This window comes from Argentina anserina, chromosome 3 (genome assembly GCF_933775445.1).
Source record: "Argentina anserina chromosome 3, drPotAnse1.1, whole genome shotgun sequence".
Classification (NCBI taxonomy): domain Eukaryota; kingdom Viridiplantae; phylum Streptophyta; class Magnoliopsida; order Rosales; family Rosaceae; genus Argentina; species Argentina anserina.
Window position 1 is genome coordinate 3,337,150 of NC_065874.1, and position 27,289 is coordinate 3,364,438.

Consider the following 27,289-nt stretch of genomic DNA (forward strand, 5'->3'; position numbering starts at 1 on the left):
AACTGCACCATTTACATTTATTTTGGTTAATTTAGTGATACCTAATTTTAACTTAACAATGAAAACTAAACAATAGTTCTAATTTCCGCCATGTTCTTAAATCAAAAAACTCTTTTAACATAGTAATTTGCCGATAATTAAATAAATTTTCGATACAGTACTGATACTGTCACTAAATCTGATGGATATTACTTTTAATATTCAAGCTTACATTCCTAATAAGAGTTTTATTAACTTGGAATGATCAATTATATATGGGAAGACCTGCATTTCTAATTTGTTTGCAATGTACAAATTATTATATATAGCTCAGTGTACTAATTATATAGTTTGATATAATTCCTATGTTGTTCTTATTATAAATGAACGTAGCTCATCAGGATGATGTCAATCGCTTATCTTTTATGTTCAATATGTTGTGTCATTTAATTAAACATGAATCGATGCGAGTTGGACAAGCTAGTAAACGAAACGGGTGTTTGAAGGCGTTCAATGCTTTTGCCTTAAAAAGAGCAAAAAGCCCTAAAAAGCACAAGCGTGCCCTATAAAAGCCCTTTTGGCTTATCAACTTTATTTTTATACAGGCCGTGTTTGTTTCACCCGATAATTGAGAAAAAAAATTTGCCGACTATCAATTTTGTGTTAACTATTTTAAACTCATGACATGTGTCATTTCTCAACTCATATTTAGATAATAATTGAGCAATTAGACACATGCCATGAGTTTAAAATAGTGAGCACAAAAATTATATTTCCGACCGAATTAGAGAAAAAATATCTTGTCTTGCGTTTGGTAGTTTAGATTATTATAGGATAGGATATTATGTCTTGTCAGTGTTGGATATAAAAATCTGGTCGGAGAGGTGGGATTTGTACAATATGTAGAGGATTCAACATAAAAACAAAGATGACTTTGTAATTGACCGTCATCTTTCTTCAATCAAGCATTTAGATAATTACTTGGCTGCGCTGGATGTCTTTATTTAAGGAGTTAATTCAACATTAAACTTGTATGTTTAGGTTGCTAGGATTGAGATAAAGTAATATTGTTTTGTGTTTACATATGTGTGTGTGCAATAAGGAGGGTCACATGTACATAAGTATATTTTGTTTTCGTAAGAATTTAGAAATAAACACATCTCTCAAACAATTTATCTCTTGTAAATATGTGAATATCGGTAAATAATTATTATTTTTCTAATGCTTTATCTTGCAGAGTGCCCTCAATTCCCGGCCTATAACGATACTTTTACTTACACTATACTATCTTTTACAAGGTTTTCTATATTGATGGCTTTAAAACGGTTCATCACATATATATGGAGAAGCCAGGAGTAAAAGCGGTCAAATATGCTGAACTAAATTTCAACCAGCTCTGATACTTGTAGAGTTGAGGCAAGCGGGAAAACCAAAAATATATACATGCCACTTCTTCATTATATATGATACATGATAACTGATCGATCAAATCCTACTAGGCTACTACATAAAGTAATGGAGAGACTTATGAGAGGCACTCGGTGATTAAAACTTGTCAATCCTCACTCAGACAAAGACATCAATTAGAATGATCGGAAATCTAGATTAATGCGTGTGTGTGCGTGTTATATACCACGAAACGATGTTAGGTATGTGAATGATCGAAGAAAGATATATTGAACAAAAACAATTTTATGACTCAATTTATTCGGACACGTACTTTACTATACTATGAAAGAAAAGACAGTACTAACTAATCATAATCGCCTTTTATGATTATCATGTGAGTCTGATATAAATTACACCTAGCTAGCTACCAATTTGACTAACGGCACTAATTCCCTTCAGAAGACACATTAATTTTAAGAAGCATTACAACTACCAACTTTGTTGACTAGTTACCCCAATTGGGCATTTCGTTTGTTATCTAGTACTTGTTAAAGTCAAGTTTGTCCCTATTTCGTATCCTTAATATGCGAGGACCCATACATCTACTAATTCAGAATCAAAATTAATCACTTGTATGCAGGGGCGGATACATGTGGTGGACTATCTGTAGCCCAAACGAAAATTTGGTTACAAATCAACTAGGTGCACATGCTATATGAAAATAGCATTGGTTCAGCTGGCTATCTGTCCAACTCTCTTCGTTCTTTCTCTTAAATATAACAGTTTCGATTCTTCTTATGGCCATAAATGTAGATTTTTAAAACATATTCCCTATTTTATTCGTTCTTTACCTCCTTTCCTCTCTGGTCAAATTACATATACTTTGTTTTTCCTTCTTCTTACTTTCTTCACCTTCCTTAATCTTTATTTAATCAAAGTGTTTGCTTGAACAATGAATTTCCATATTTCTAACATCATTTAGCATGCTTAGATAAAAGATTTAAAAAATGTTTCCACATATGTATCTACACTTTCATCTCTTTAAAAAAAAAATCCATTTGATGAGCCTAAAAAGGGTTCTAAATTAACCTAAAAAAATGTTATTTCTAATTAGCCTAGATAGATTTCTATTCCTAGATCCGCCACTGCTTGCATGCATACTCATTAAACTGGAAACTAGTCTCTACGAAGTTCTATCGTTCTCAAAGTTCTTTTAACCTCCGAAGCTCGTTAGTACGTATCTCATGTAACAAGTTCTATCCACTATAGCCTATACGTACCTTGGCCAAAAGAAAAAACAAACATCAGTTCGTGAAAATTAATGCATATTCCGCCTACCCATGAAACTGCATTCAACCATGCATAAAATTGAAGGGTGATTTCTTCTCGATAAATCAATACTTCAATAGCTCGCTCAAACCCTTGTCTTCCCGATCGTATATGCATGGGAATCGAAGTTGACAATTTCAATTTCAAAATGCATTGAGAATCTTTCGAATACTATTTCGTAGCTCTCTATGATTATTCAACGTAGACGTCCAACCTAATCACACTATGCAGGATCGATCACGGTGTTTGCAATTAACTGTGATAGAATATAATTAAATCAACCATAAGTGATACTCATGTCTGGTTATATTATTGTAATGGAGTTGATTAATGTACGTTAGTGATACATCTCTGGGTGTATACTAGAAAGAGAGCTGGGCGGTTGTGATGTCTAATTAGTAAGCATTATAGTATCAACAAGGTTCTATATAATAGGGAGGATATTATATATGCCGTTAGTATGTTACATAAGGTCTTTTTCTTTACATCTTCATGGGAGATTACGCTCACAAAACAATAGCACATTATGTAATACATGAGCTCTCCAATTGAACAAAATTAGCAGCTGTCTATATATTGGAGTTTCTACAAAAAAAAAAGACTCCATGACGTGTTTTTATCAATATTTCACCCTGTAAAATATCATCGTTAGTATAAAATAAGCATGGATCGTTCAATCCGGGGAATTGAAGGGAACTCTAAACTTTTAGTGTTAACAAATAATGAGGGGTTTGAGATTGATTATTAACTACTAAAATAAAACCTAAATTACTATTTATATAATCGACTTCTGTTTAACAAACTTAAACCAAATTCACCATTACACCACATAATTACAAGTTCGAACCTATCATGCATTCTAATTCGAGCAATTACATACTTTTTTAGACACCAATACAATTAGAGCCTTAGGGGATCATCTAATCATGCAAGATTTCAATTAACATTTAGATTGACTTAGGGCCTTATCTAAATTTGCATGCAGTCAAATACAATAACACTTAGAGTAGAAATCAAACAAGATTACATTTAAGCACCAAATCTTTGTTGGAGACATGTTTCATGTATGGCGTCACCCATCATGGTTTCACATGCAAATTTCCAGAATTTTTACCACTTTTAATCAACACAAATCGAACATACTTAGGTGTTTCAAGTCTAACAATATGCATGTTTTTAACGGATTATGTTAACGGTTTATCATCCACATATTTTATGTGTCAAATTGCACCACCATAAGCGTATTATGATGAGTTATTTGATGTTGAATTTTATCTTTGAATAAGACATGAATTTCCATCTATGTCCACTTATAAAGACCTTAACAGACGATCTCGTTTAGTCACTTTTGATGAGCCAGTCTCCCCGTCGCCGTCGTTAGGCGAAGAGAAGAACAAGTTTGTTCAAGTTCAACGACTTGGTTTTGTCGTGGTTTGTCCCATTATGCCTCATCATGTTTCTAATAGTCTTAAAAATAGAAGTGACGAGATTAGAGATACATGATGCAACTATGCATGTAAGGATTGATGTCCGACAGATGGACATATAGTCACTCTTTGTTGGTGACTTGGTGACTCCACAAATGTGGTAGATGGTGTCACTAGGCCGTGACTCTTATGAAAGTGTAGAGAAACCACTTGGTTCAATAATACTTGTTGAATGCGAGTTATGGCACAACTTGATCTATGATCGATGATACTCACTCATCTGTTTTCTTGGATGATGGTTATCATTGGGGGGGCACCTCAATGTCAATACTAATCCAAATGAGAGATCTCGAAAAATGACGATGTTGAGCGAGTTTGATGTCGAACCATACATACTATGTTGAAGTAAAATTCCAACATTGAAGATTTGCCTACATGGAAAGTGATATCCGATAGGAATTGATGGTGATGATTGACCCATGTCGCCGCCATAGCCTCCTGGAAATCCGTATGATCCAATTTTAACAAAAATATAGGTCATTGGTTAGGTAATGCCAACACCGCAAATGTAAATCCTATCAGTTATACGTTTGTTAGGTGTAGTGAAAAATAGAAGAGTTTAGACTCATCTTATGACATAAACTCTCTAGCAAAATGCCCTAGAATCAAATATGAGACGGCTTGTTCTTATAACACCTTGTCAGTTAGGTAGTTTCCAAAATAACTGAATTTGCAGCTTGTGGTCACATATTATCTCGGTTAGGACTGAGTTAAGAGATGAAGATAATGATCCTGAATGGATTGAATTAAAAAGTTAGAATACATATTATTCTTGAAACATTGCGCAATTTCGAGCGTTGATGAACCTGTAGTAAAACATACTTTGATTATATTTGTGTCAATATGGTTGATGAATCTAGCACTCAAACACAATCTTAGGGACTGCATCCAAGCACTAAATTCATATTCACATATCTGAAAATTATCTAAAAGTATGAGAAAAATAATTAGAACACAACGATAGAAATACAAACTCATTAATTATAGGAAACCATCAATTCAGCAAAGATCCAAAAATCCAATAAAACAATATGAAAATTTCGATTCTTAATACAAAACAATAATCCCACACAAACATTATACTATGATATTTATAGACAAAGTATTGTAGAAAATCAAAAACGAGCAAACCCATGGAGATGAGTTGCGAGAATCACACGTTATATGAACCTTTGAGGTGTGTCTTCAATTGTGATTTCGGTGGAGATGAAATTGGTATATGGGGGAAAATGGCTTGCTGTTTTGGTGAAGGATGTTTGAGGTAGTATTTTGGTAGAGTTTTGGCTTTTGAATGCAAATGAGAAGTGATATATTTTGAGAGGTGAAACCATGTAAATATAGAGGAAAGAGGGAGGGTATGCACGGTTTTGAACTTTGATGTTGCCTCTTCCTTCCTATTATAATGTCATGCTTTATTCCCTTGAATCATGTCATGTTTTATTCCCTAAATCATGTCATATTTTATTCCTTTAATGATTATTTTCTATTTAATTGTTGCATGACTTGTTGATGATAGGACTCCATGTGCATGGTTTCTCCTTGTTACACTTTATTTCTCCATGTAGGCAAGACTGTCTTTTATTTTCTTTAGTATTATCTCTTAAATCCAATCTGAAAATAAAAAAAATAAAATCATAAATAAGAGATAATTAGTTTCGAAAATTATGTCCTAATTTAGACAATTGTTGTCTTAAAAAGACACATGTAATATATGAGCTCAGCTAGATTATGAAAGTTTCTAATTTGCAAAAAGAAAACTTACTAGAACAAGAAAGTTACTAGAACATGAAAGTTCATTTAAAAAAGTTTCGCAAAAAAGAGTTTCAGATCAAGTAGGACTCTCCCAAATGATACGTTTCCTAGTCTAACAAGGATTCCTAGTGCAAGAAGGACTCTCAAAATATCGCAAATGCGACCAAAACGTAGAAAGATGAAGACTCTTAATCCAACTAGTTTTCCTAGTCCTACAAGGATTCATACTCAAATTAGAACTCTAGACCAATTCTGCGTTTTTAACTCATGTAAGCACAAAAAATGCATCCAATACCGTCCAAGACTCTTACTACGACTCAATGACTTAATAGTACAACAATAAGGGCTAAGCAAAGTACAAATAAAGGTAAAAACATATTAAAAACGTTGCACAAAGTGCTCCTATCAACTACATGCAAGAACAACCCTTCATGTAACAATGATCAAACCGACTTCAAATTAAGTTGTTGGATACAGAGCTAAGTCTAGCAAGGGAATTAATTATCAATTCTTTACAGTCATCATACATATATTCTCAAGTTAAGATAGTTTAGAGTTGTGTGAAATGACTGAAATCTATACTTTCAAGATGTAGTACGTTGTGCTGAGCAGAGGTAATTTGACCATACATCAAACAACTCGATTACCTGTGATTATTCAGGATTTTCTTCGAGAGAATCTTTGTGCAACAATGCTTCTACTGTTAGCTGGCTTGGTTTCTAACCCCGTTTAAGAAGAAAAAAAAGTTGCAAGCAGATGTTGATACAAAGAGATCAAAACGTGCAGATCTATTCACATGAAATGTTGGCAGATGATCATCCCCACCAACATGGGGAGTTCATCGTATGAGAGACAAACATGTGTGGAGCCGTGGAGGAGTTGAGTTCATAATCGATTAGTTGACTCTTTGAGGTCTTCTTCCCTAACAATAGTATTCCAAGTCCGGAAATATATAGGAGGAACCAGCCAGTTTGTTATACACGCACTATATATCGATCTGATTTTGGGCCTTTAGCCCGCATTAGCAATCATGAACTGAGGCTGGATCACGGCAATGACCCATGTAAATTCATTTATCTATTTTAAATTCTCAATCACACCTAATCTAAGTGTTAGTTTCAGTTGTTAACCAAAAAAAAAAGTGTTAGTTTCAGTTCGGGGTTATTTTCATGTTTTGGTGGCCAACGAACCATGGTGAGTGCCTTAATGATGACCTAATTTTTCAACTACTCTTAGCAACTGTACGTGATTATAACATTTAGATATGACGATGGCAAGTTTGCAACTGCATTGATGCACGTAACTAGTCGAGCTCCGATTTTCCCACAATGACTAAAACATAACTTATCATCGGGAGTGAGGTAAATGTAACTGTATTGATGCATTATTCTAACTACCATCATGAGGGACATCATGAGGTGGTTAGAGTATAAGACCATGTCTTATCATCTAGGTATCATGTGCAAGAGTCGTATCAGGAGCAGTGAGGGATATAGTAACGAAAAAACCATTATCAAATACATGTGATGTATAAGCAATACGAATTGTGATATACATGTTATATTGTGACATAGATGTTATATCTATAATGTTTATTTTGTCACATTTTGACCACTGGTAAGGGCTCTTGTGAAACTTGAACCCTAGTATCGATCAACTCAACTTCTCCTTGTACTCCTGCTTTTCAATTTTTATGTTGGATATGTTACCTGTTTGGTTGTAGCTTTGCGAGTGAAGACTACCATAGGCCGTGATCCAGATGTCAAGACATTAAATCAATTATTATCGAGTCATGGGTGCAATGATAATTATCATGATTTTATGTCACACGGTTCACGTACACCTGTTTAATAATCTTTTGATAACTAAAAAACCATATGCGACACATACAATCAATTTTACAATTACTTTCATCTTAGAGATTATCAAACAGACCAACTAGCTTAATATATAGTAATATCGAAGAAAAGGGACAAAGTACACTTTCAAACTGTAAATAAGTGGTTGTTTAGATTCAAATGAACACTCTAAAAGATTCCAATGTAGAATATCAATTATTCATATTGCAGGATTAAAGCTTTGGAAATGCCCTAGAAAATGGTGATGGTGGTCGGTGATCGCCAAGCCACCTGCCTGAATTTGATTCGTGCGAAGATGATCATGTTAGGAGTAGGATCAAGTATTATAATCTTTGGATTTGTTTTTTTTTTTCCAAAAATCTTCTATTAAAAAATGTAGAAAAGAAGTAAAAAAAACTCAAATAGTTAAATTTTTAAAATACTTAATTTGCACAGAATTTATTACTCACCACTATATATAGGTATGTTTTCAAGATGAATAAAAGTGTAACTTGATAAAGAATAAATCTAAAAATAAAACTTTTTTTTAGTGTTGTTAACTTACTCGCCTAAAATTTCCATAATTAAACAGTATTTGTGGAGTAAACTACTAAATGAGGGAGGGAAAATGCCTTAGAGGGAAGCAAGCTAAATAGGCGGGCCCAGTCAGCTATTCAAGGAAAAATAAAAATTGGAAGCGCGTCCGATTACGCCGGAAGTGGGGGCCCCAAAGACCAATCATTGGCTAATCATTCCCAAATTGCCCCTCACTCTTTACTGTTAGCTCTGCCGTTTTTTAGTTCCCGCCCGAACCAAGATTGACGGCAAAAGCACTATCACCCAACTCTATCTACTTCACTTTCTAAACTTCTTTACTTTCTTAGCATATAGATATAGATGTGTATGTTTCATCCGACAATTATCTAACGGGTGGCAAATTTCAAAGATACTATCACACCTCATAATTCTCAGATTTAGGCATAATATACTATTATGTCTGACCTCTCCCGATTTATCTAAGACATGATTTTATCTCGATTACAATCTAATGTAGCATTTAGTCCCATTTTTAATTACTACCCTCCAAACAAAAACATTCATGGGGACCCAAGAGGCCCCAAATTAAACACAATGCAAAGGGAAAAAAATAGAGGTGAAGAGAATAAAAAAAAGGAAAAAACAGAAAAAAAAAAACAGCTCGTAGGGGTTGGCTGGTGGCTGGTGGGGTTAGAGGGAGAAAGAAAGAGAAAGTGAGAGATAGCAAAAAAAAATATCACAAGGAGAAGAAAAACAAAAAAAAACTGGGAAAGATTGAAGAAAGTGTGTGAGATTGAGAGACCCAAAAAAGATGGTCGAAGAGAGGTTTGTCCTCTGAGATCATCCTGAGAAGGGCAGTAACAGAAAAAAAAAATCCCAGGGGATTAAAAAGGTTTCAGAAAAAGTTTGTTGCAAGGTTTAAGGATTATTGTGTGTGGATTTTTTCTCTCTTGCTGCCTTTTGAAGTTTTGAGTCTCAATCTTCCCCCCCCCCTCCAACCAATCCAAAACCCTTTAATCTTGTCCAATCCAATCCAATTCATATCATATTTCTTGGTTGCATTGATATCATAACTACCAACAACCCTAATAGATGAGAGTAAACAAGAGAGAGAGAGCTAGTTCAACACCTGTTTTGGTCCCCTTCATGCATTAAGGTAAATATACTCTGTTGTTTTGCCCTACATTGCTTGCTGTGGAGGGTATTCCCTTAAATTTTGTGTCTTTATTGCTTTTGGAACAAGTGGGGTCATTGGCATATTGCTAACATTATGTTCTTCTTTTGATTTTGGAGATTCAGCTCTTCCCAGATAAAAATTTGGATGATACAATCCATTGTGCTGAGCCTGTGAAGGGTTTATGCGTGCGTTGAAGAACAGGGTATTATAACCTCGACTCAATGTGTCATCATGAGGGACCCTGATATGATTCTGGGTTTGCGTTTGTGCATAGCATCACAGTTAAGTTTTTCTACTAACAAAAAGAAGGGAGAAACCTTCATTTTTTGAGCCTAGCAGAAGGGGTGGCTCGTATCCAAAAACCTGGCGATTTTGTGTAGAAATTTCTGCGGCTTTTTGGCTTTCAGAGGAAATAGTTTTTATCATATCCAGCATTTCTGCATCTGGTTCATCAGGCAATGGGGGCTAGATGGAACCCTTTGGGGTTCCGCTTGCTCTTTCTCTTGGCTATGATTATTGCTTCTTCTGGGGTTCCGGGTTCTTGGTCTGTTAATGATGAAGGTATCACCTGTTTTCCTGTTCTTTTTGGCTTTAGGATTGCACATTTTAATCTCTTTCTTCTAATTGTGTTTAAAGTGTTGATTTCAATTGCTGTTGATATGCAGGAATGGCTTTGTTGGCATTCAGGGATAACATAAAGTTCGATCCTTTGGGTGCTTTGGAAAATTGGAGTCCTAACGATGGTGACCCTTGCCAATGGATCGGTGTTCATTGTGTGGACAATAAAGTACAAATGCTGTAAGTCTGTCCTGCATTTGTTCATGTTTCTGCAGTTGGATAGTTTCAAGAGATGTTCATTTGTTTTTGGCCTGGTTTTTGATGGTCTTTTAATTGACTTATTGTAGGAATCTGACAGATCTTTCTTTGGAAGGAACGTTGGCACCTGCTGTTGGGAAACTTAGTCACTTGAAATATCTGTAAGAACTCATCATTGAATCTATTGGTTTGTTAAATTAGAGTTCTTGGTATTTACTGAACGGTTTTTTCGCACCCAGATATCTCTCCTTAAACATATACTCCTTGCTCTTGAAGAGTACGAACAATGCTTAGACAAAAAAAAGTTGCAACCATGTTTTCAAAATACATATTTAAAAGTGATGCTGATGGAGAAAGCAATCAAACTGTTTACTTACATAAAAACCAATGAAACAAATCGTTTTGGTCGAAATTCAAGATTTTGTAATAAGGTAGCAGTCGAAAGCAATGCAGCTGATACTTGCATAATGTGGTATGCATATAGGAAGACTGATATAAGTTCTTTGTTTTCTAGTTTTGATCTCATTGTAATGTGATATTAAAGTTTCTTGTGGATTTCATTGGCCTGAAGTGAATCTCAGTTTATAGTAGTCTAATTTAACGAGTGATACTGCTGTGAACAATTGATAGATCATGAATCTAGGGTCTTCTAATGTTGTCACAACTCACAAGTTACTCCGTACCTTATGGAGTTTTCTGGTTATTGTTCCTCTGATTAACAGTGTGCTCTACAAGAACCGTTTAATTGGTGAAATTCCCAAAGAGATCGGGGGCCTTGCAAGGCTAGAACATCTAGATTTGAGGGACAATGACTTGAGTGGAATGATTCCAGTTGAGATAGGCAGGATGCGTTCACTAAAACGATTGTGAGTTAGCTATTGCATCAATCCATCTCTAATTGATTCTCTAGCTTTCAGGTATCAATACTAAACTCTTTCATACCACAGATTGCTTGGTGACAATAGATTTGAAGGCGGCATTCACCTACCGATAAAGAGTCTCAGCTTGCTTTCTGACTTGGTAATTGTTAGTGATCATGTTGCATCCACTCGATTCACTGGATTTGGCTCTATAAACAGAAAATTTGGACACTGGTACGTACTGTTATTGCAGGGTTTGGAGCTGGATATATTGCTGATTTATGATTACACTCTAGTTTGTAATTTTGATGCACTTGTTTGCAGCACCTGGCCAAGCAATGTTAAACATTGGAAAAATGCTAAAACGTTAACATTAATGCTCAAAGGAACTCTTACACATTACCTCAACTACTTGCGAATGCCAAGGTAAGAAGCCAACTTCAACCTTCCCATGGAATCCCAGTTATGTTTGTTTATTTAAATCATGTCCACTTCATTGAAACTGTTTGCTTTTATTGGCAGTCCCAGATCCATACATGACTCTCTGGATGTCCACGGAGACACTTGCTGTGACAATTTATCTAGTAAGTGAGGAATGCTTTACACACGAAGTATTGACATCTAACTTCTGAGATTACTTCATTGATTTTGTATCTTTCATTAAGCAGATTCATTCGAGTCGCACATGATCCTTGCACGCCGTAGGCTGCTTGACCAACCCTCCCTTAACCTCCCAGCTATACCCTTTGCTGGTCCGGAACCATCTATACAGATCATTGCTCTTCCAACCGGTCGAAGTAGTGGAGCCTTTCCAGCAGTGCCTGATCCAAAAGAGAAGCTCTCTCCTCCACCTGTTCCAGAACCAATGGATTCACCTCCTAGTACTCCTTCACCAATGGCAAAAAAGAAAACTCAACAACAAGGTTCCCCAAAATCAAGTAGCAATATATGGAAGTATACTGTAATTGGCATTAGTGTGGCTGTGTTGGTAATTGTTCTTCTAGCGATGATCTTCATGTGTCGAAGCCAAGCAGTTAAAACCATAAAACCTTGGAAGACAGGAATAAGTGGACAGTTGCAGAAAGCATTTATAACAGGTAATATTATGATTTTAGTATGATAGTAACAACTGTTCTATTATTCTGTTCACTGATGAACAAGCTGATTAACCCAAGAACAAACAAAATCAAGGTTATAAGCAAAAAAAATTGAAGGAAATTGATGTCAAATATTTGTAACTTATGTTGGCGTGCCTCATTGCTACTAAACGAGCCCTGTATGTCAAAATTGATGAATACGTGTAAAACCTGAATCATGTCATTATATGGGCTGCAGGAGTTCCAAAGTTAAACAGATCAGAGTTGGAAAGCGCCTGTGAAGATTTCAGCAACATCATTAACACAATTGATGGCTCCATTGTGTACAAGGGAACACTCTCCAGTGGAGTTGAGATTGCCGTTGCATCAACAACACTGACTTCTTTGAAAGACTGGTCCAAGAATGCAGAGAAGGCTTACCGGAAAAAGGTTAGCTATTTCTGTAACCAAACACCGCAGCCAACGCTAAATTTTCTCTGTTCTTATCTTTTCTCAAGTCTAATCATATCTGCTCTTGCCTCTCCTGTAGATTGATGAGCTATCACGAGTGAATCACAAGAACTTTGTCAATCTCATTGGCTACTGTGAGGAGGATGAACCTTTTACTAGGATGATGGTGTTTGAGTATGCTCCAAATGGAAATCTCCATGAACATCTGCATAGTAATTTTCCTACTTTTGTCAACTACTAGGAGGATTATTATTTGAGTCAATTAGATATCTGGAGGATACGTGTAACCTTTATTTTCTTTGGTTCTTCCAGTTCAAGAAATGGAACACCTGGACTGGACCGCAAGGGTCAGGATCATAATGGGAACAGGTTACTGTCTTCAGTATATGCACCACGATCTAAATCCACCTGTATCACATCCCAACTTAGATGCATCTTCCATCTTTTTAACGGATGATTATGCTGCAAAGGTACACATTCCCTTACTCACATCCACCTTGCCTTCTATTGGATATCATACACTTCACTCGATTTGACTCTTTTTCATACACGCACACAAACACAGATTGCAGAGCTATGTTTCTGGGCAACATTGCCGAAGTCAAAGAAGGATTCTGAGGAGGACGATAAAGAGCATTCCGAATTACCACCCCTTGCTGATCCAGAAACAAATATCTACAGTTTCGGACTACTGTTAATAGAGATCATCAGTGGAAGGCGACACTCAGAAGTAGGGTGCCTTGCGAAATGGGTAAGTCTCAAACTTAAATGCTTTCATAATAATGCATCCTTCTCCGATAACTATTTAGAATGTTGCATATGATGACGAATTATTTCGTGGAAACTTTTCAGGCCTCTGCCTATCTCAATGAACAAAGAAGCAGCATGGTTGATCCAAGTCTCAAATCCTTCAAAAACGACGAGTTGGATGTCCTTTGTGAGGTGATCAAAGAGTGCACTCAACAAGATCCAAGACGCAGACCAGCAATGAATGATGTCATCGAGAAACTGAGGCAAGTAATTCCCATCACTCCAAACCAAGCAGTCCCAAGACTTTCACCACTCTGGTGGGCTGAGCTTGAGATCTTATCAGTTGAAGCAACGTAAACTCAGCATCTCTCTGATTCTCTTCTCTGTGCTCAGTGTGTTGTAAGCCAACGAAGCCTCTCTTATATCAGTAAAAAAAATGCTGAAAGTTGTATAGCTTTTGACAATAACTCTGTGCTCCCCTAATCCCACCCCACATATAACTTCATACTTGTATTCATATCGCTTTTTGTCCTCCTTTTGTTTGTGTCCTTGCGATCATCCTAGTCGATTCTTTGTGTTCAATCAAAAGTTCAATTCTTTCACTGGTGGAGTGCTGTTGTCCTAACTTACATCTATACAAAATTTTAGTATATCTTCGGGTGAACAAAAGCTTGGATGTAATACTAAAATGGCGGTTGGATATGATTAAATTTAATATTTTTAGCCGATTTTAAACTTTCCTTGTCTGCATAGTGCATACTTTTTCAGGCTCAACCTACGTACTATTGCTCTGCATTATGAACGGCAGCCTTGGAACGTAACACTGACACTTACCCCAAAACAACCAAAAGAAATGAAACAATAAGCAGTGAATTGATTCTAGATCTGTTGGAGCCTAGGTGGGTAATGCATTCGTCTTGTACAAAATTGTGAAAACACATAACAAGGTAAACAACCACCCACACTAGTGCACTACACAAAACTAGCTTCGCTGCTAGCTGAGTCCTTTTCTTCCCTAGTTTAGGTCAATTAGGTTGCTGCTTTTCCTTTCCAATTGCCTCAGCTTAATCTGAACCATGCCGTTAGCAGCCAAAAACTCTACACACTGCAATGGACTCAGCAAATCCAAAACACCCTTCAATGCCTTGAGCCTCACACAATCAGCAGCCTTCATGACTCTCTCCAACCCATTCAGCATCACCTTAATTGCCATATCCACCATCCCTTCGACCTCAGCAACCGCTCCACCACCGTTTCTGACCCGAGTGGTCAGCCTGGCCAGCTCCACCATCTTACGGTCCGCCATGGCCACCTGCTGCCTCTCCATCTCCCTCTCCACCCTCTCCTCCTCGTACCGAGTCTTCAGCCTCAGCTCCTCAATCTTCCTCAGCTGCTGCTCGGACACGTTACGCAGCCGAGCTTGTCGCAGTAGCTTAAACAACATTGAGGGCTTCCAACCCGTCAGCCATGAAAAGGTTTTCTCCAAAGGGCTGGACCAGACAGGGCAGAAGAAGGCCAGCACATCTTGATGAGCAGCAGCCCATTTGGCAGTATAGTATTCTTTGTGCAAACTTGTGACCCTGGACACCAAAGCTTGGAGCTCAGCTTCATTCTGCAGCACTGCCTTCTCCTGGGACAACTTGATCAGCTGGTGTTGGAGCTGCTCAAGCTGACAAACCCACTTCTCAAAATACTCGGAGAAGCTCTCCTCAACCTGGGTTTTCATTAGTTCTCAGATTCTTATGGAGTAGTACTGTAAAGACCAGAAACGAATATGTGAAGAAAGAGTTCGCGGAGGTTTATATAGGGCGAGGAGGATGAGTCGGGTGACCAGATGTAGAGATTTAGAGGGGCCACGGAGCAAAGGAGGTGGGTGCATGAACTACAAGTTGTGAGCGGTCTTTGACGCTTTGCAAAAGCCCCTAGGATGAGAGGAGAGACAAGAGTCTAAGCGCTTTCTTTGATTTGGTGCGCCTTCTGAAAATTTGAATGAATCAAAGTGGTGGGAGTAGCCTTTGGCTACGGTGAAGAGACATGCAGAGCAACCAGGTGGTGAGTAAGGCTGTGTATGGTGATTCGTGGCAGAGCTGGAATGATTTTGGGTTCGACGTGTAGCATGGTGAAGGCTGAGTTTCAATGAGGTTGACAGGTACAGACATATTGACCATGTTGTCATGCTTTTGGGGGTTCGGAGTACGGCTGCGTTTCATGCTCTGTTTAACTTCATCCCTAGAATCAGGGCGGCCCTGTGTGCGTGGAGGTCAAGCCCAAAAAACAAATAGTGACTCCAAAATAAATGCTAAAAAAATTCTAAATGTTTATAGTTTCATAGTTAAAAGTTAAAATATGGGACAATCGTAAAATTAAAATAAATTTATTATCCTTATGCAAATAACTTAAAAATATTATATTTTTAAATAATTATGATAATGAAATTTTGTTTCAACTAAAATAAAAAAGAAAAAAAACTAAAAGATTCTAGAAAAAATAAAATAAAAAACTTTTAAAAATCTTATATCTAAGACACATCTTATGTCTTAGATAGAGAAAGAAAAACCATGAGAAAGTTTTTATGTCTCAAAATGATTGAAGAAAAAAATTGTAATAAGAAAAAAAGTAGTAATTAGTACCGATTACAAAACTCATGTATTATAATAATAAAAAGATATAATTAGTGATTATTACATAACTCATACATAATTAAGAATTTTTTAATTATTTTTTAAATGCATTCATACAAATTTTTGTACTGAGACCCCTAAAAATTGAGGCCCTACACTGGTGGTGCCACTCTGTCTTGCCCCAAATCTATATATATTTTATATACACTCCATTGATAATCATATGAGACCGACATAGCTACTTCACGTACTGGTCTTGTATACGTATAGTCAGGGTATGTTCATAACTTGCTAAAACAGATTTTTGGGAAAGAAGAAGCAATTCATCGATCGAATTTACGAGACACAGGCAAAGGCTTTATAACCGGCCTGCATGTCTTGTGTGTAAAACAGAAAAGGTTCTGAGCTTCGGCTGCAGAAGTACAGGAAATTTGTTTCAATTTCTCAATAAGTTGCCGGCAATATATTTGGCCACACCAAATATCTGGAACACGCCTCTTTTCCCACTAAATTCTCACCACTTATTATTTAGTATAGTTCCCCATTCTACCTTACAGGCTTACAGTCTAGGTTTGGACAATCTGTTTCCTACTTTACAGAATTTTAACGACTGTCATTTGGTTATTTTAGTGTTAAACGTACGCAATGATCATTAAGTTAATTTGGGAATCAACGATTATATAATTAGTGTCACCAAAATTTGAAAACCTAGCTAACCTAAGACAACAAGATGACGATTCAAAATTTACATACAAAGCACCAGATCAAAGTTTTGCATTTCTCTGTGTATAAACATGAAATTAAAACTTGATTCAATTGTTTAAGTTTCTCTTCTCAAAATCTTTTAAGTAATAGTTTTCACACAGGAGTGACAAGACACTTTCATTCATTAGTTATCTCTTTCATTAAATTGTGAACTGTTTGAGGATGAAATACTTGTATATTATTGAATGATATGGGGGCCTATATATAGGCATTTACAACACCACAATCCCGTAGGATTCGGAGTCCTAATCTACTACGGAGATGTTAATCTATCTCTTAACAGGAAACCTATTAGGCTAAGACACACACAAGGGTAGAATAATAATTCTCCCGGAACACTCCCCCTTGTGTCGCATGCCTAGGTTGCATGGTGCACACATCGTTGCCTTGGTAAAAACCTTGTTAAGCAAAACAAAAACCTCTTGGGTAAAACAAAAGCTTGATCGAAGGGAAAAAGAGCACAACGCACCAACTACTTAAGGATCTTAACATGTGATGTAGACTCCCCCTGAAGTCTACCAAACTCTAGTGTTCCGATAAACGACGCATGCCAATGCTCTTCACATGTTTCACAAAAGTAGATTTAGGCAAAGACTTGGTGAACAAATCCGCAACATTGGATTCTGAACTCACTTGATTGATCTGAACATTCAAGAACTTCTGTTGTTGAACGTTGTAGAAGAACTTAGGCGAAATATGCTTGGTGTTGTCTCCCTTGATGAAACCTAACTTCGTCTGCTCTATGCAAGCAGCATTATCTTCATAAATGCACGTAGGTTGATCAGTTGTAGAGACTAATCCACAAGAATCACGAATATGGCGAACAAGTGATCGTAGCCAAACACATTCTTTCACTGCTTCATGGAGAGCGATGATCTCCGCGTGATTCGAAGAAGTAGCAACAAGAGATTGCTTTGTGGATCTCCAAGATATCGCCGTATTCCCAATGGTAAACACATAACCGGTTTGAGAACGAGCCTTGTGAGGGTCAGAGAGGTACCCTGCGTCGGCATAACCAACTAACAAGTTGTTTGGAGTCTTTGCATCGGGGGAAAGAGCTGCACGGGACCGGTGGCTGCTCTCGGCACCGCGCACGCTCTCCACGCCATGGCGGCCGGCGGCGTCGCTGCGGCGTACGGCGGCAAGGCCGGGGTCGGTGACGGCGGTGGTGTGGGGAGATACCGTGGCGGTGTTCTCTCTGCAATAGGGGTAGAACAATCCCATGTCAAGGGAACATTTCAAGTATCGAAACAAATGCTTGATTCCATTCCAATGACGTAGCGTAGGTGCGGAGCTAAATCTAGCCAATAAGTTCACTGCGAAAGATATGTCCGGTCTAGTGCATTGAGCAAGATACAATAGTGCCCCAATCGCACTAAGGTATGGAACTTCAAGACCAAGAACGTCTTCATCATCCTCTTTAGGACGGAATGGATCCTTCTTGATATCTAGACTTCGGACGACCATGGGAGTAGACAATGGACTGCATAGATCCATATTGAAACGTCGAAGCATCTTCTGCGTGTAATTTGACTGATGCACTAAGATGCCGTCGGCCCTATGCACAAGCTCAAGGCCGAGACAGAATTTCGTCCTCCCTAGGTCTTTCATCTCAAATTCCGACTTCAGATAAGACACGGTCTCTTCAATCTCATCAAGAGTGCCGATTATGTTCATGTCATCAACGTAGACCGGAACGATGACGAATCCGGAATTTGTCTTTCGTATGAACACGCATGGGCATAGTTCATCATTCTTGTAACCCCTTCTCACCAAGTATTGATGCAACCGATTGTACCACATTCTTCCGGATTGCTTTAACCCGTACAACGAACGACGTAATCTGACTGCATGAGCACTCCGTGGTCTGGAGGCACTTGATGGAGGTAAAGGTAGTCCCTCAGGAGCTTTCATGTATATCTCTGCGTCAAGATCCCCATAGAGATAAGCTGTGACCACATCCATAAGCTGCATGTTTAGTCTTTCGGACACTACCAGACTAATAAGGTAGCGGAAGGTAATGATGTCCATAACAGGAGAATAAGTCTCTTCATAGTCAATACCAGGTCGTTGTGAGAATCCTTGCGCCACGAGTCTTGCCTTATAACGCACAATCTCGTTCATCTCATTTCGCTTACGAACGAAGACCCATTTATGTCCAACAGGTTTGACATCTCTTGGAGTCAATTCAACCTTTCCGAAGACTTCTCGCTTCGCTAATGAGTCAAGTTCTGCCTGGATTGCTTCCTTCCACTTCGGCCAATCTGCTCTGCGTTCGCATTCAGCTACAGAGCGAGGTTCAACGTCGTCTTCAGATATGATCTCAAGTGCGACGGAATAAGCGAAAACGTCATCAATGCATGTGGTGGCTCGGTTTCGGACCGACTGCTCACTTGTGTAGTTCACTGAGATTTCGTTGTTCTCTGGCATCAAACAAGGTTCCATAGCGTCCCACGGAAACACTTGAGTTGATTCATGGACATAGCTGTAATCAGAGACAACTTCATACGATGGTGATTCATCGTTGATGACGCGCTGTGCCTTAGTCATTCGCTTCTTTCTAGGTTTTGAATCCCTAGAGTTTATCGGTCTCCCCCTTTTTCTTTGAGGAGCCGAGGCCGAAGCTGCTCCATGCCGGGCCATCTCAGCATCGTCGCCACAAGGGGCGCCGGCAACACCACGGCGTACGGTGGTGCCGCCGTCGGCCTCCGTCCCACTGTCAGGGGCAGTGCCAACGTTGCTAGGTCCAGGAGCTTGTCTTCCACGCCCGTATTTCGGGACATCCAACCGTGCCGGTACGTTCGCAGCGGGTATGTTTGATCTCGTCACTTTAGCAATATCTACAAAGCCGTCGGGCATCGAATCCGCGACTTTCTGGAGGTCGATAATGCGTTGCACTTCTAACTCACTTTGAGCAGTGCGGGGATCATAATGAGACATAGTAGGGACACACCACGTCAATTCCTGACGTTCATTTGGAATGATAACATTCCCATCTCCCCCTAACGACGGGAAGCATGTCTCATCAAAGTGACAATCTGCAAATCTTGCAGTAAAGAGATCTCCGGTGGTTGGTTCTAAGTAGCGGACAATCGTTGGGGAATTATAGCCAACATAGATACCTAATCGTCTCTGAGGACCCATCTTAGTACGCAGCGGAGGCGTAATAGGCACATAAACGGCGCAACCAAAGATGCGTAAGTGTGAAATATTGGGTTCGTAACCAGTTACCATCTGGTACGCACTAAACGCTTGGTTAGCCGCGGGTCGGAAACGAATAAGTGTCGCTGCATGCAACACTGCATATCCCCACGCAGAGACCGGCAGGTTAGTACCCATAACCATTGCCCGAGCAACAAGCTGAATACGCTTGATGGTAGCCTCTGCTAGACCGTTCTGTGAATGAACATGAGGAACGGGATGTTCAACTTTGATCCCAATAGACATGCAGTAATCATCAAAAGTTTTGGAGGTGAATTCTCCAGCATTATCCAAACGAATGGATTTGATAGTATAATCGGGGTGGTGAGCCCGAAGTTTGATGATCTCAGCTAATAACTTAGCAAATGCAGCATTCCTTGTGGATAGCAATGCGACGTGTGACCAACGCGTCGATGCATCAACCAATACCATAAAATATCGAAAAGGTCCGCATTCTGGTTGAATAGGTCCACAAATGTCACCTTGGATACGTTGTAAGAATGGAATGTTCTCGGTTGAAGCCTTAGCAAAAGAAGGACTTCCTTGAAATTTAGCAAGAGAACAAGCTTTGCAAAACGAGCGATGGGCATCAGAAATTGTCATGGAGGCATGTGAAAGCACGGGAGGCATCACAAGCTCCTGTGAAGGAGGGGATGCCGTCACCGACGGCATGAAAGCCGTGGAGCTGCCGAGTGAGGCATGCTCGGCCTCACCATGCGGTGCATGGGTCGGCACGGCCTCACCGTGTGGAGCACGGGTGAGGTGATCCTCCAATCGCTTCCGGGACTTGAAAAATGGATGACCATGTGAATTCTTAAGAATTCTAATCATCATATCACGTCCAGGGTGCCCGAGACGGGCATGCCAAAGCATATAAGAGTCCGAATCACAAAAGTTGCGTTCAACCGCATATGATTCAAAGATCCGAATGGAAGTAAGATACAAACCATTCCCAAGACTCTTCATCTTCTCTAAGATGCGGCGATGGCCTGCTTTCTCAGAGGTAACGCAAAGATATTCCTCTCCATTCTCAACATAAGTATCGAGGTGAAAACCATTGGCACGTATGTCCTTAAAACTTAGCAAGGTGCGGGGAGACTTCGGCGCATAAAGAGCGTCTACGACGTTAAGAGTCGTACCATCAGGCAACATGAAAGAAGCAGTGCCTCTTCCTTGAATGATGGATTTCGAGCCAATCATTGTAGTCATCGAAGAAGTCGAAAACACTAGATCCGTGAACAACTGCCTGTGCCGTAGGACAGTGTGGGTGGTTCCGCAATCAGCTAGACATTCGATTTCACCGCGGGACATCTACAAAATGACAATTAAGAGAGTCAGCGACACGGGAACAATTCTATACAATACGCCGTAGGATATTGTAAGAAAGGGAATCGGAACGAAGGTCGATCCCATCGAATGTATCACATGGCAATAGTACTACATTCTTCAACTAAAGAGTTGGAAATCATGGTATTGAAGCAGTGAAATACCAAACAGTAAACGAGGGTGGTATAAACCATCCAAAAATGGTGTGGAAACACACACAAAGAGTACCGGTGAGTGCATATAACGGACTTGGAGAAAACCGGAAAAACAAACCGGAAAACCATGTCAAAAGAACTCTAAACCGGGTGAATTTTGGACGAGGAAAACGTGGCAGCAGGGGCTGCTGCAATATGCCGGAAGAATCACGAGAAAACGACGAAAAAATCGTCGAAAAACTCGGTGGAAAACCGGCGGCACCTATTTCCGGAAAAACTGGCCGGCGGCTGTCGAAACTGGCCGGTATGGAGGCCGGGACTTCAGGTCCGACAGGGGACGCCAGCAGGAGCCGAGTGGCGGTGCCGGAAACGCCGGGAAATGGCCGGAAGACGGCGAAGACGCCGGCAAAACGTGCCGGAAACGCCGGAATAGTAACCGGGGCCGGCCAAGGCAAAACGACGTTGATTTTCGACGTTCCGAGGTTCGTTTTCCGAATTTTAAGTTCCAAATTCACAATGTAGTGCTATTGGGGTCCCATGTGACCCAAAAGCGTCCAATTTAAAAACCACGTGAGTTGCACACGTTGATCATCATGCTAAGTGTCGGGTAAATAAAATTCTCAAAGAGATCGTCTTGTAAGCAAGAATTGAGAAATTTTATTGAATGCCAATCTTTAATACATCACACATGAACTTCTAATTCCAAAATCAAAAGACTATTACAAAGTCAATGAAAATAACAATGGCGGTCGGCCATAACGATACTTGAATCATAAAGCTAAAGAAGCTAAAACGACTAATCAAAGTCGGGAGTATCCATGGTAGCAACCGGAGGCCGAGCTTTAGAAGCAAGGGGCTCGGGTTTCATGGAGATATGGTGAGTCTCGATCTCATGGTCCTCATCCACATGATTCGATTCGGGTTGTAGAAACTTCTTGTAGGCGGAGTAAGCCTTGATCATCTCTTTGCTAGCGCGACAATCGCGATTAAAGTGCTTGAATGAGCCACATTTGAAGCATGGAGACTTGCCATTACCGGAAGTGGAGGCATTAGGAGGTGCACGGCCTCCTTGGAGTGTGGGACGGGGACGGCCTCCCCCTGAGGGTGCGGCGCCGCCACCATCACGGGTCCATGTATTGGACCGAGGCCGAGATCGGCCTTGTTGCCTCCCACCACGAGAGTTGGTATTTTGGTGCTGATATGGAGCGCTCCTTGATGGATTCTTTTGCTTAGGAGCTTTCCCATAGTTAGACTGTGGCGTATAAATTCTTTTAGTGCCAACAGGTCTATTGTTGTTGTTGAGGAGAATCTCAGAATGTCTCTCCTTCTTAGCTAAGAGTGCCATTAAGTCGGCAAAAGACCGGATCTTCCCTTCCTCTACATGAGTGCGGTACGTATGAGCTTGAACCTCATAGTTGATTGGAAACGTGTCCAATGTCTTATTGAGAAGATCTAGGTCGGTCTTGATGACACCAACAGTGCCAAGATCGTATTGCAAGCATAGCATATCCTGATTGAAATCATCCACTCTCTTATAGTCCAATAGACGGATGTTATCCCATCTAACGGTCAATTCAGGAAGGAGCTTATCATGAACGTTGTTGTACCGCAAGCGTAGTTTGTCCCATAATTCTTTAGGATCTTTTACGTTCAAGTATTGCCTCTTGAGAGTTGCATGGATGTGACGTCTCATAAAGATAAGAGTCTGAGTCTTAGCCATGGGTGGGAAATCAGCAGGAGGGTCGGCAAACATGCCTTCAATCCCTCGGCTCTCGAAAGCGAGTTCCATGTCGGAAACCCAGCGGTGGTATTCCTTTCCTTCTAGATCAAGAAGGCCAAATTCCGGTCGAGATGGCGATGACATCTACAAACACGAATACAGAATCGATTAGATTCAAGTATAATAGGAATTAGAAGGGGTGACGTATATGGTCACAAGAAAAATCGATGCAAGCGGCGATACTCATGATCGCACCCAAAACAGCGGTGCACTCAGGCGACCACACGAAAATCGATTAACTTCCCTTTCAAAACAATCGTGACTCCCCCAGGACCGTCACACAGAAAACATCGACCAAGAGGGGAAACCCATCCTTCTATAGTCTCATCGACGTTATAAGAAAGGCCGGAATTAAGACAAGAAGAAGGCTAATAGCGCCCGATATAATATATCTATACGTTCAAAAGCGGGAACGTTTATAAAAATTTACCTTGGGAGGTTTGTAGTATACGGGAGTAGCTTCTCTTGAGCGAAGTCCTTGCTTGTGATTTTCACGTCTCTTGCGTGAATATGCGGGAGGAGCAATTTTGAATGCTTTGAGGCGAGCAGCGAGCGGCGAGTGCGGCGAGTGCGGCGAGTGCGGCGAGTGCGGCGAGTGCGGCTAGCGGCGAATGCAGCGAGCGGCGAATGCGGCGAACGGCGAGCGGCGAATGCGGCGAATGCGGCGAACAGCGAGCGGCGAATGCGGCGAGCGGCGAGCAGCAGGGCTGCGGGCAGGGGCTGCAGGGCTGCGGAGGCTTGCGAGGGGCAGGGGCTGCGAGGGCAGGCAGGGGCTGCGGCGGCAGGGGGGGCTGGAGGGAAGAAGAGAAAAAAATTTCGGAAGGCTCTAAAAGATTCAGGGTTTTAGGGCTTCGTGCTGATAACGTGTTTGAGGATGAAATACTTGTATATTATTGAATGATATGGGGGCCTATATATAGGCATTTACAACACCACAATCCCGTAGGATTCGGAGTCCTAATCTACTACGGAGATGCTAATCTATCTCCTAACAGGAAACCTATTAGGCTAAGACACACACAAGGGTAGAATAGTAATTCTCCCGGAACATGAACTACTAAATTTATTCTTCTATATTTTTATCCTCACATATGGACAGAAATGTTAAAAGAAAAACATTATTACTTTATTAGTGTGCATTCGTCAAAGTAACTGACGAAGACAATTAGTTTTGATATTTAGTTAATTATGGATCTAAATTATGTAACGTATTAATTAATGTTATTGTCATTAAGCTGATTGATATTTTCCCTTGTAATATTTTCCCTATATAAAAGGACTCCATAATAATACGAGTAGACCAATTCCGTTTTACTTTTACACGGTATCAACACTTCTATTATGAGTTTTTAGCCAAACAAATTAAAAAAAACAAACATAAAACCCTAGTTTTTCCGGCCGCCGCTAGCCTCGCTAACAACAGCTGCCTAGCCTGCTCGGCTGCACCACAAGCAGCCTTGTTCTGGCAGACCCCGATCGGCGACCCAAATCGCCGCACTTAGTTGCACCGGTAATAGTTCTCGGTTTGAGCTTCTTGATGGGTTCTTGCTTTACTTTTCTTGATGGGCTCGTTCACTGACTGATCCAAATGACAAAAGTCCAAAACCATGTCATCTACTTACTTCCTCTTGTGAATAGAGCGAGTAACAAGAGCCTACTTCAGATTTACAGATTATATGCAGATAAAAGCGAATGCAGCTTTCTTGATTTCAAGAACAGTGCTAGTATTAGCTTTGATGGCTCGAAATGGATTCCTCTCTAGTTCTTAGGTCTCGCAATCAGCAGTTTTATCATTTTCATGTGACATCAAATAATTGTGTATTGGATTGAATAATGTCATTTCAATGATCATGTGTCTTTGGACAATGGATTAAAGCAAGGACTAAAATATCTATAATTTTCTCGATATTTCTGCGAAAGTTTTCATTTTTGGCATATGGATATATCTGTTACATAACAAACATTTTTTTATGAAAATTTTCGATATTTCCCGATATATCCGGAAACTTTCGAAATTTCTCGATATTTTCATAATATCGCCACGTGTCAGGCCAACTTCAAATAAAATAAAAAATCACTAATTAGGAGAATCGAACCTCTAATCTATTATTTTGCAAGCACAAAGTTATAGTCAACTTTACTACACCAACATATTGTTATATATGACTCTTTTTATTATATATTGCATTTCATATCTCAACATTCACTTAAAATTGAAATATAACCGAACTAGTTGTTGAGGGGAATCGAACCCCTTTGGTCTAGGAAGAAGCAATGATGGACCTTACCCTTATGAGGGAAATTCAACATGTCTTATCCACTGTATTTATTCTCTCATGAGATGCAATCAAGTGAAAACATATGGACACAATCTGATGCACAATCTTCACAAAACTTCTATCGTTGGCATATAAGTTAGTATATGCAAAATTAGAAATGGGAGGTATTATTTAATGACTATTCTTCAAAACTAACTCAAGATTTTACTCAAAAACATGATGAAGATAGTGAAAATTGTATACCTCATAGATTATTTATGTGGTTCTAAATCACTCATGTAATTTCATGTTTAATGTATCATATGTAAATAAAACTTGATTGGCTAGCCTCCCTTTTGAGTAAATATAATATTATATAGATTCTAAGTATATTTTTAATAATACTCGACGATTATTACACCTCAAATTACTATAACTCACTATAAACTAATAGTTATATCTTATGACATATAGTAGATAATTGATCAAATAAACATTTCTCAAAATTTTATTTAAAATTTTCATGTTTTTATATAAATTTCCATCAATTTATTTAATTATTTTTTAAAAACGAAGTTTTCAATTTTCAGATCTCGATATTTTCGTTCTCGCCGAAATTCTAGTTCTTGGAACTAAGTGCCTCTTATACCGACCAATTTCTGTAACAAACGCTATCCGGTGTAATTCATTGATCAATTTTACCATGACAATAGATTAGATTTTTTTAGTTATTCTTTTGAAAGTTTTTTGTTTTGTTTTGACATTTGACATATGACTTTAGGAGATTGAGAGTCAATAATTTTAGTGTGTTACTTTGTTTTAGGAGATGGGATGTTACAGAGTCTAGTCAGGCAAAGATGACATGAGAGAATCATATCTAAACAGAGTAACTGGAAAACCCCAACCATCACACTGTGCCTTTAAAGAGAGAGACATCGATATCGGATTGGACTCTGGGAGTTGATATTTTGTGGGGATGCCACAAATCGAAGTCATTCTCCGTTTGGTACCAGTCTCTGAGTGGACCAACTTCCACCACCTTCGACCACCACAAGTTTACAGCCTCCTTCATTTCCTCTCCCACTGTATCAACTCTGTGGCCAAAAACCAGATCATGTAGGTCACACCAGATTACCCACATGGCATCCACATGGATCTCTTCCTTGGCTCAAGGTCAATCAGATTCTCATTGTGGACCAAATTGGAGAAACTGCTTGAGCTTCAATCTCAACCACAAGTTCAGATTATTGTGTGTCGGATTCTAATAAGTGTATCTTTTGCTCTTATAATAGCAAAACCTCTAACTGTCTACTACTAAACATAGGAGCTTAAATCAGGTCCAGTACTCCTTAACAGAGGACACAATATAGTGCTGCTATTTTTACACAACAGAGCAAGATTGCCTGGTATTGGGAATAGGAGGGTCTCTCTGTTCTATTAAGAGACAATGTTTTGGTAGGCTTGTTGTTGATAACTTGGTTTTTTATTGCATTGTTTCCTTGCGCTAGGGGTTTTCCTCATGATGCTATTTGGCATGGGTTAAAATCCTTAAGCATTGGTTTTGCATTCACAAGGGATTTCCCTCATCCTGCCTTTTGGCATGCATGAGTTGAATTCCTTGTGTCCGGGACTGTGATTTTCTTTCTTCCAATTTAGTTTCTTAATTTGTAGATATTAGTTATTAACTTCTGTTCTTCATTTCAATCAATGTGATCAGAGTAT

At 39.3% G+C, this 27,289-nt stretch overlaps 2 protein-coding genes across 2 annotated transcripts; one reads left to right on the plus strand and one right to left on the minus strand.

Annotated features, from left to right (window-relative positions):
* Window positions 1-9,063: 9,063 nt before the first annotated feature.
* On the plus strand, window positions 9,064-14,051 carry LOC126786135 (protein MALE DISCOVERER 2). The gene is made up of 14 exons (XM_050511865.1): window positions 9,064-9,467; window positions 9,605-10,049; window positions 10,154-10,286; window positions 10,394-10,465; window positions 11,027-11,170; window positions 11,252-11,398; window positions 11,489-11,590; window positions 11,687-11,748; window positions 11,833-12,261; window positions 12,500-12,690; window positions 12,791-12,923; window positions 13,024-13,181; window positions 13,277-13,462; window positions 13,564-14,051. The coding sequence occupies exons 2-14, from the start codon at window positions 9,947-9,949 to the stop codon at window positions 13,816-13,818; spliced, it is 2,115 nt and encodes a 704-aa protein (XP_050367822.1). The 5' UTR covers window positions 9,064-9,467; window positions 9,605-9,946; the 3' UTR covers window positions 13,819-14,051.
* Window positions 14,052-14,476: 425 nt separating this feature from the next.
* LOC126788902 (protein DOG1-like 4) lies at window positions 14,477-15,187 on the minus strand. Its single transcript, XM_050514918.1, has one exon. It carries the CDS (start codon window positions 15,185-15,187, stop codon window positions 14,477-14,479), a length of 711 nt encoding a protein of 236 aa, XP_050370875.1.
* Between the last annotated feature and the right edge of the window lie 12,102 nt (window positions 15,188-27,289).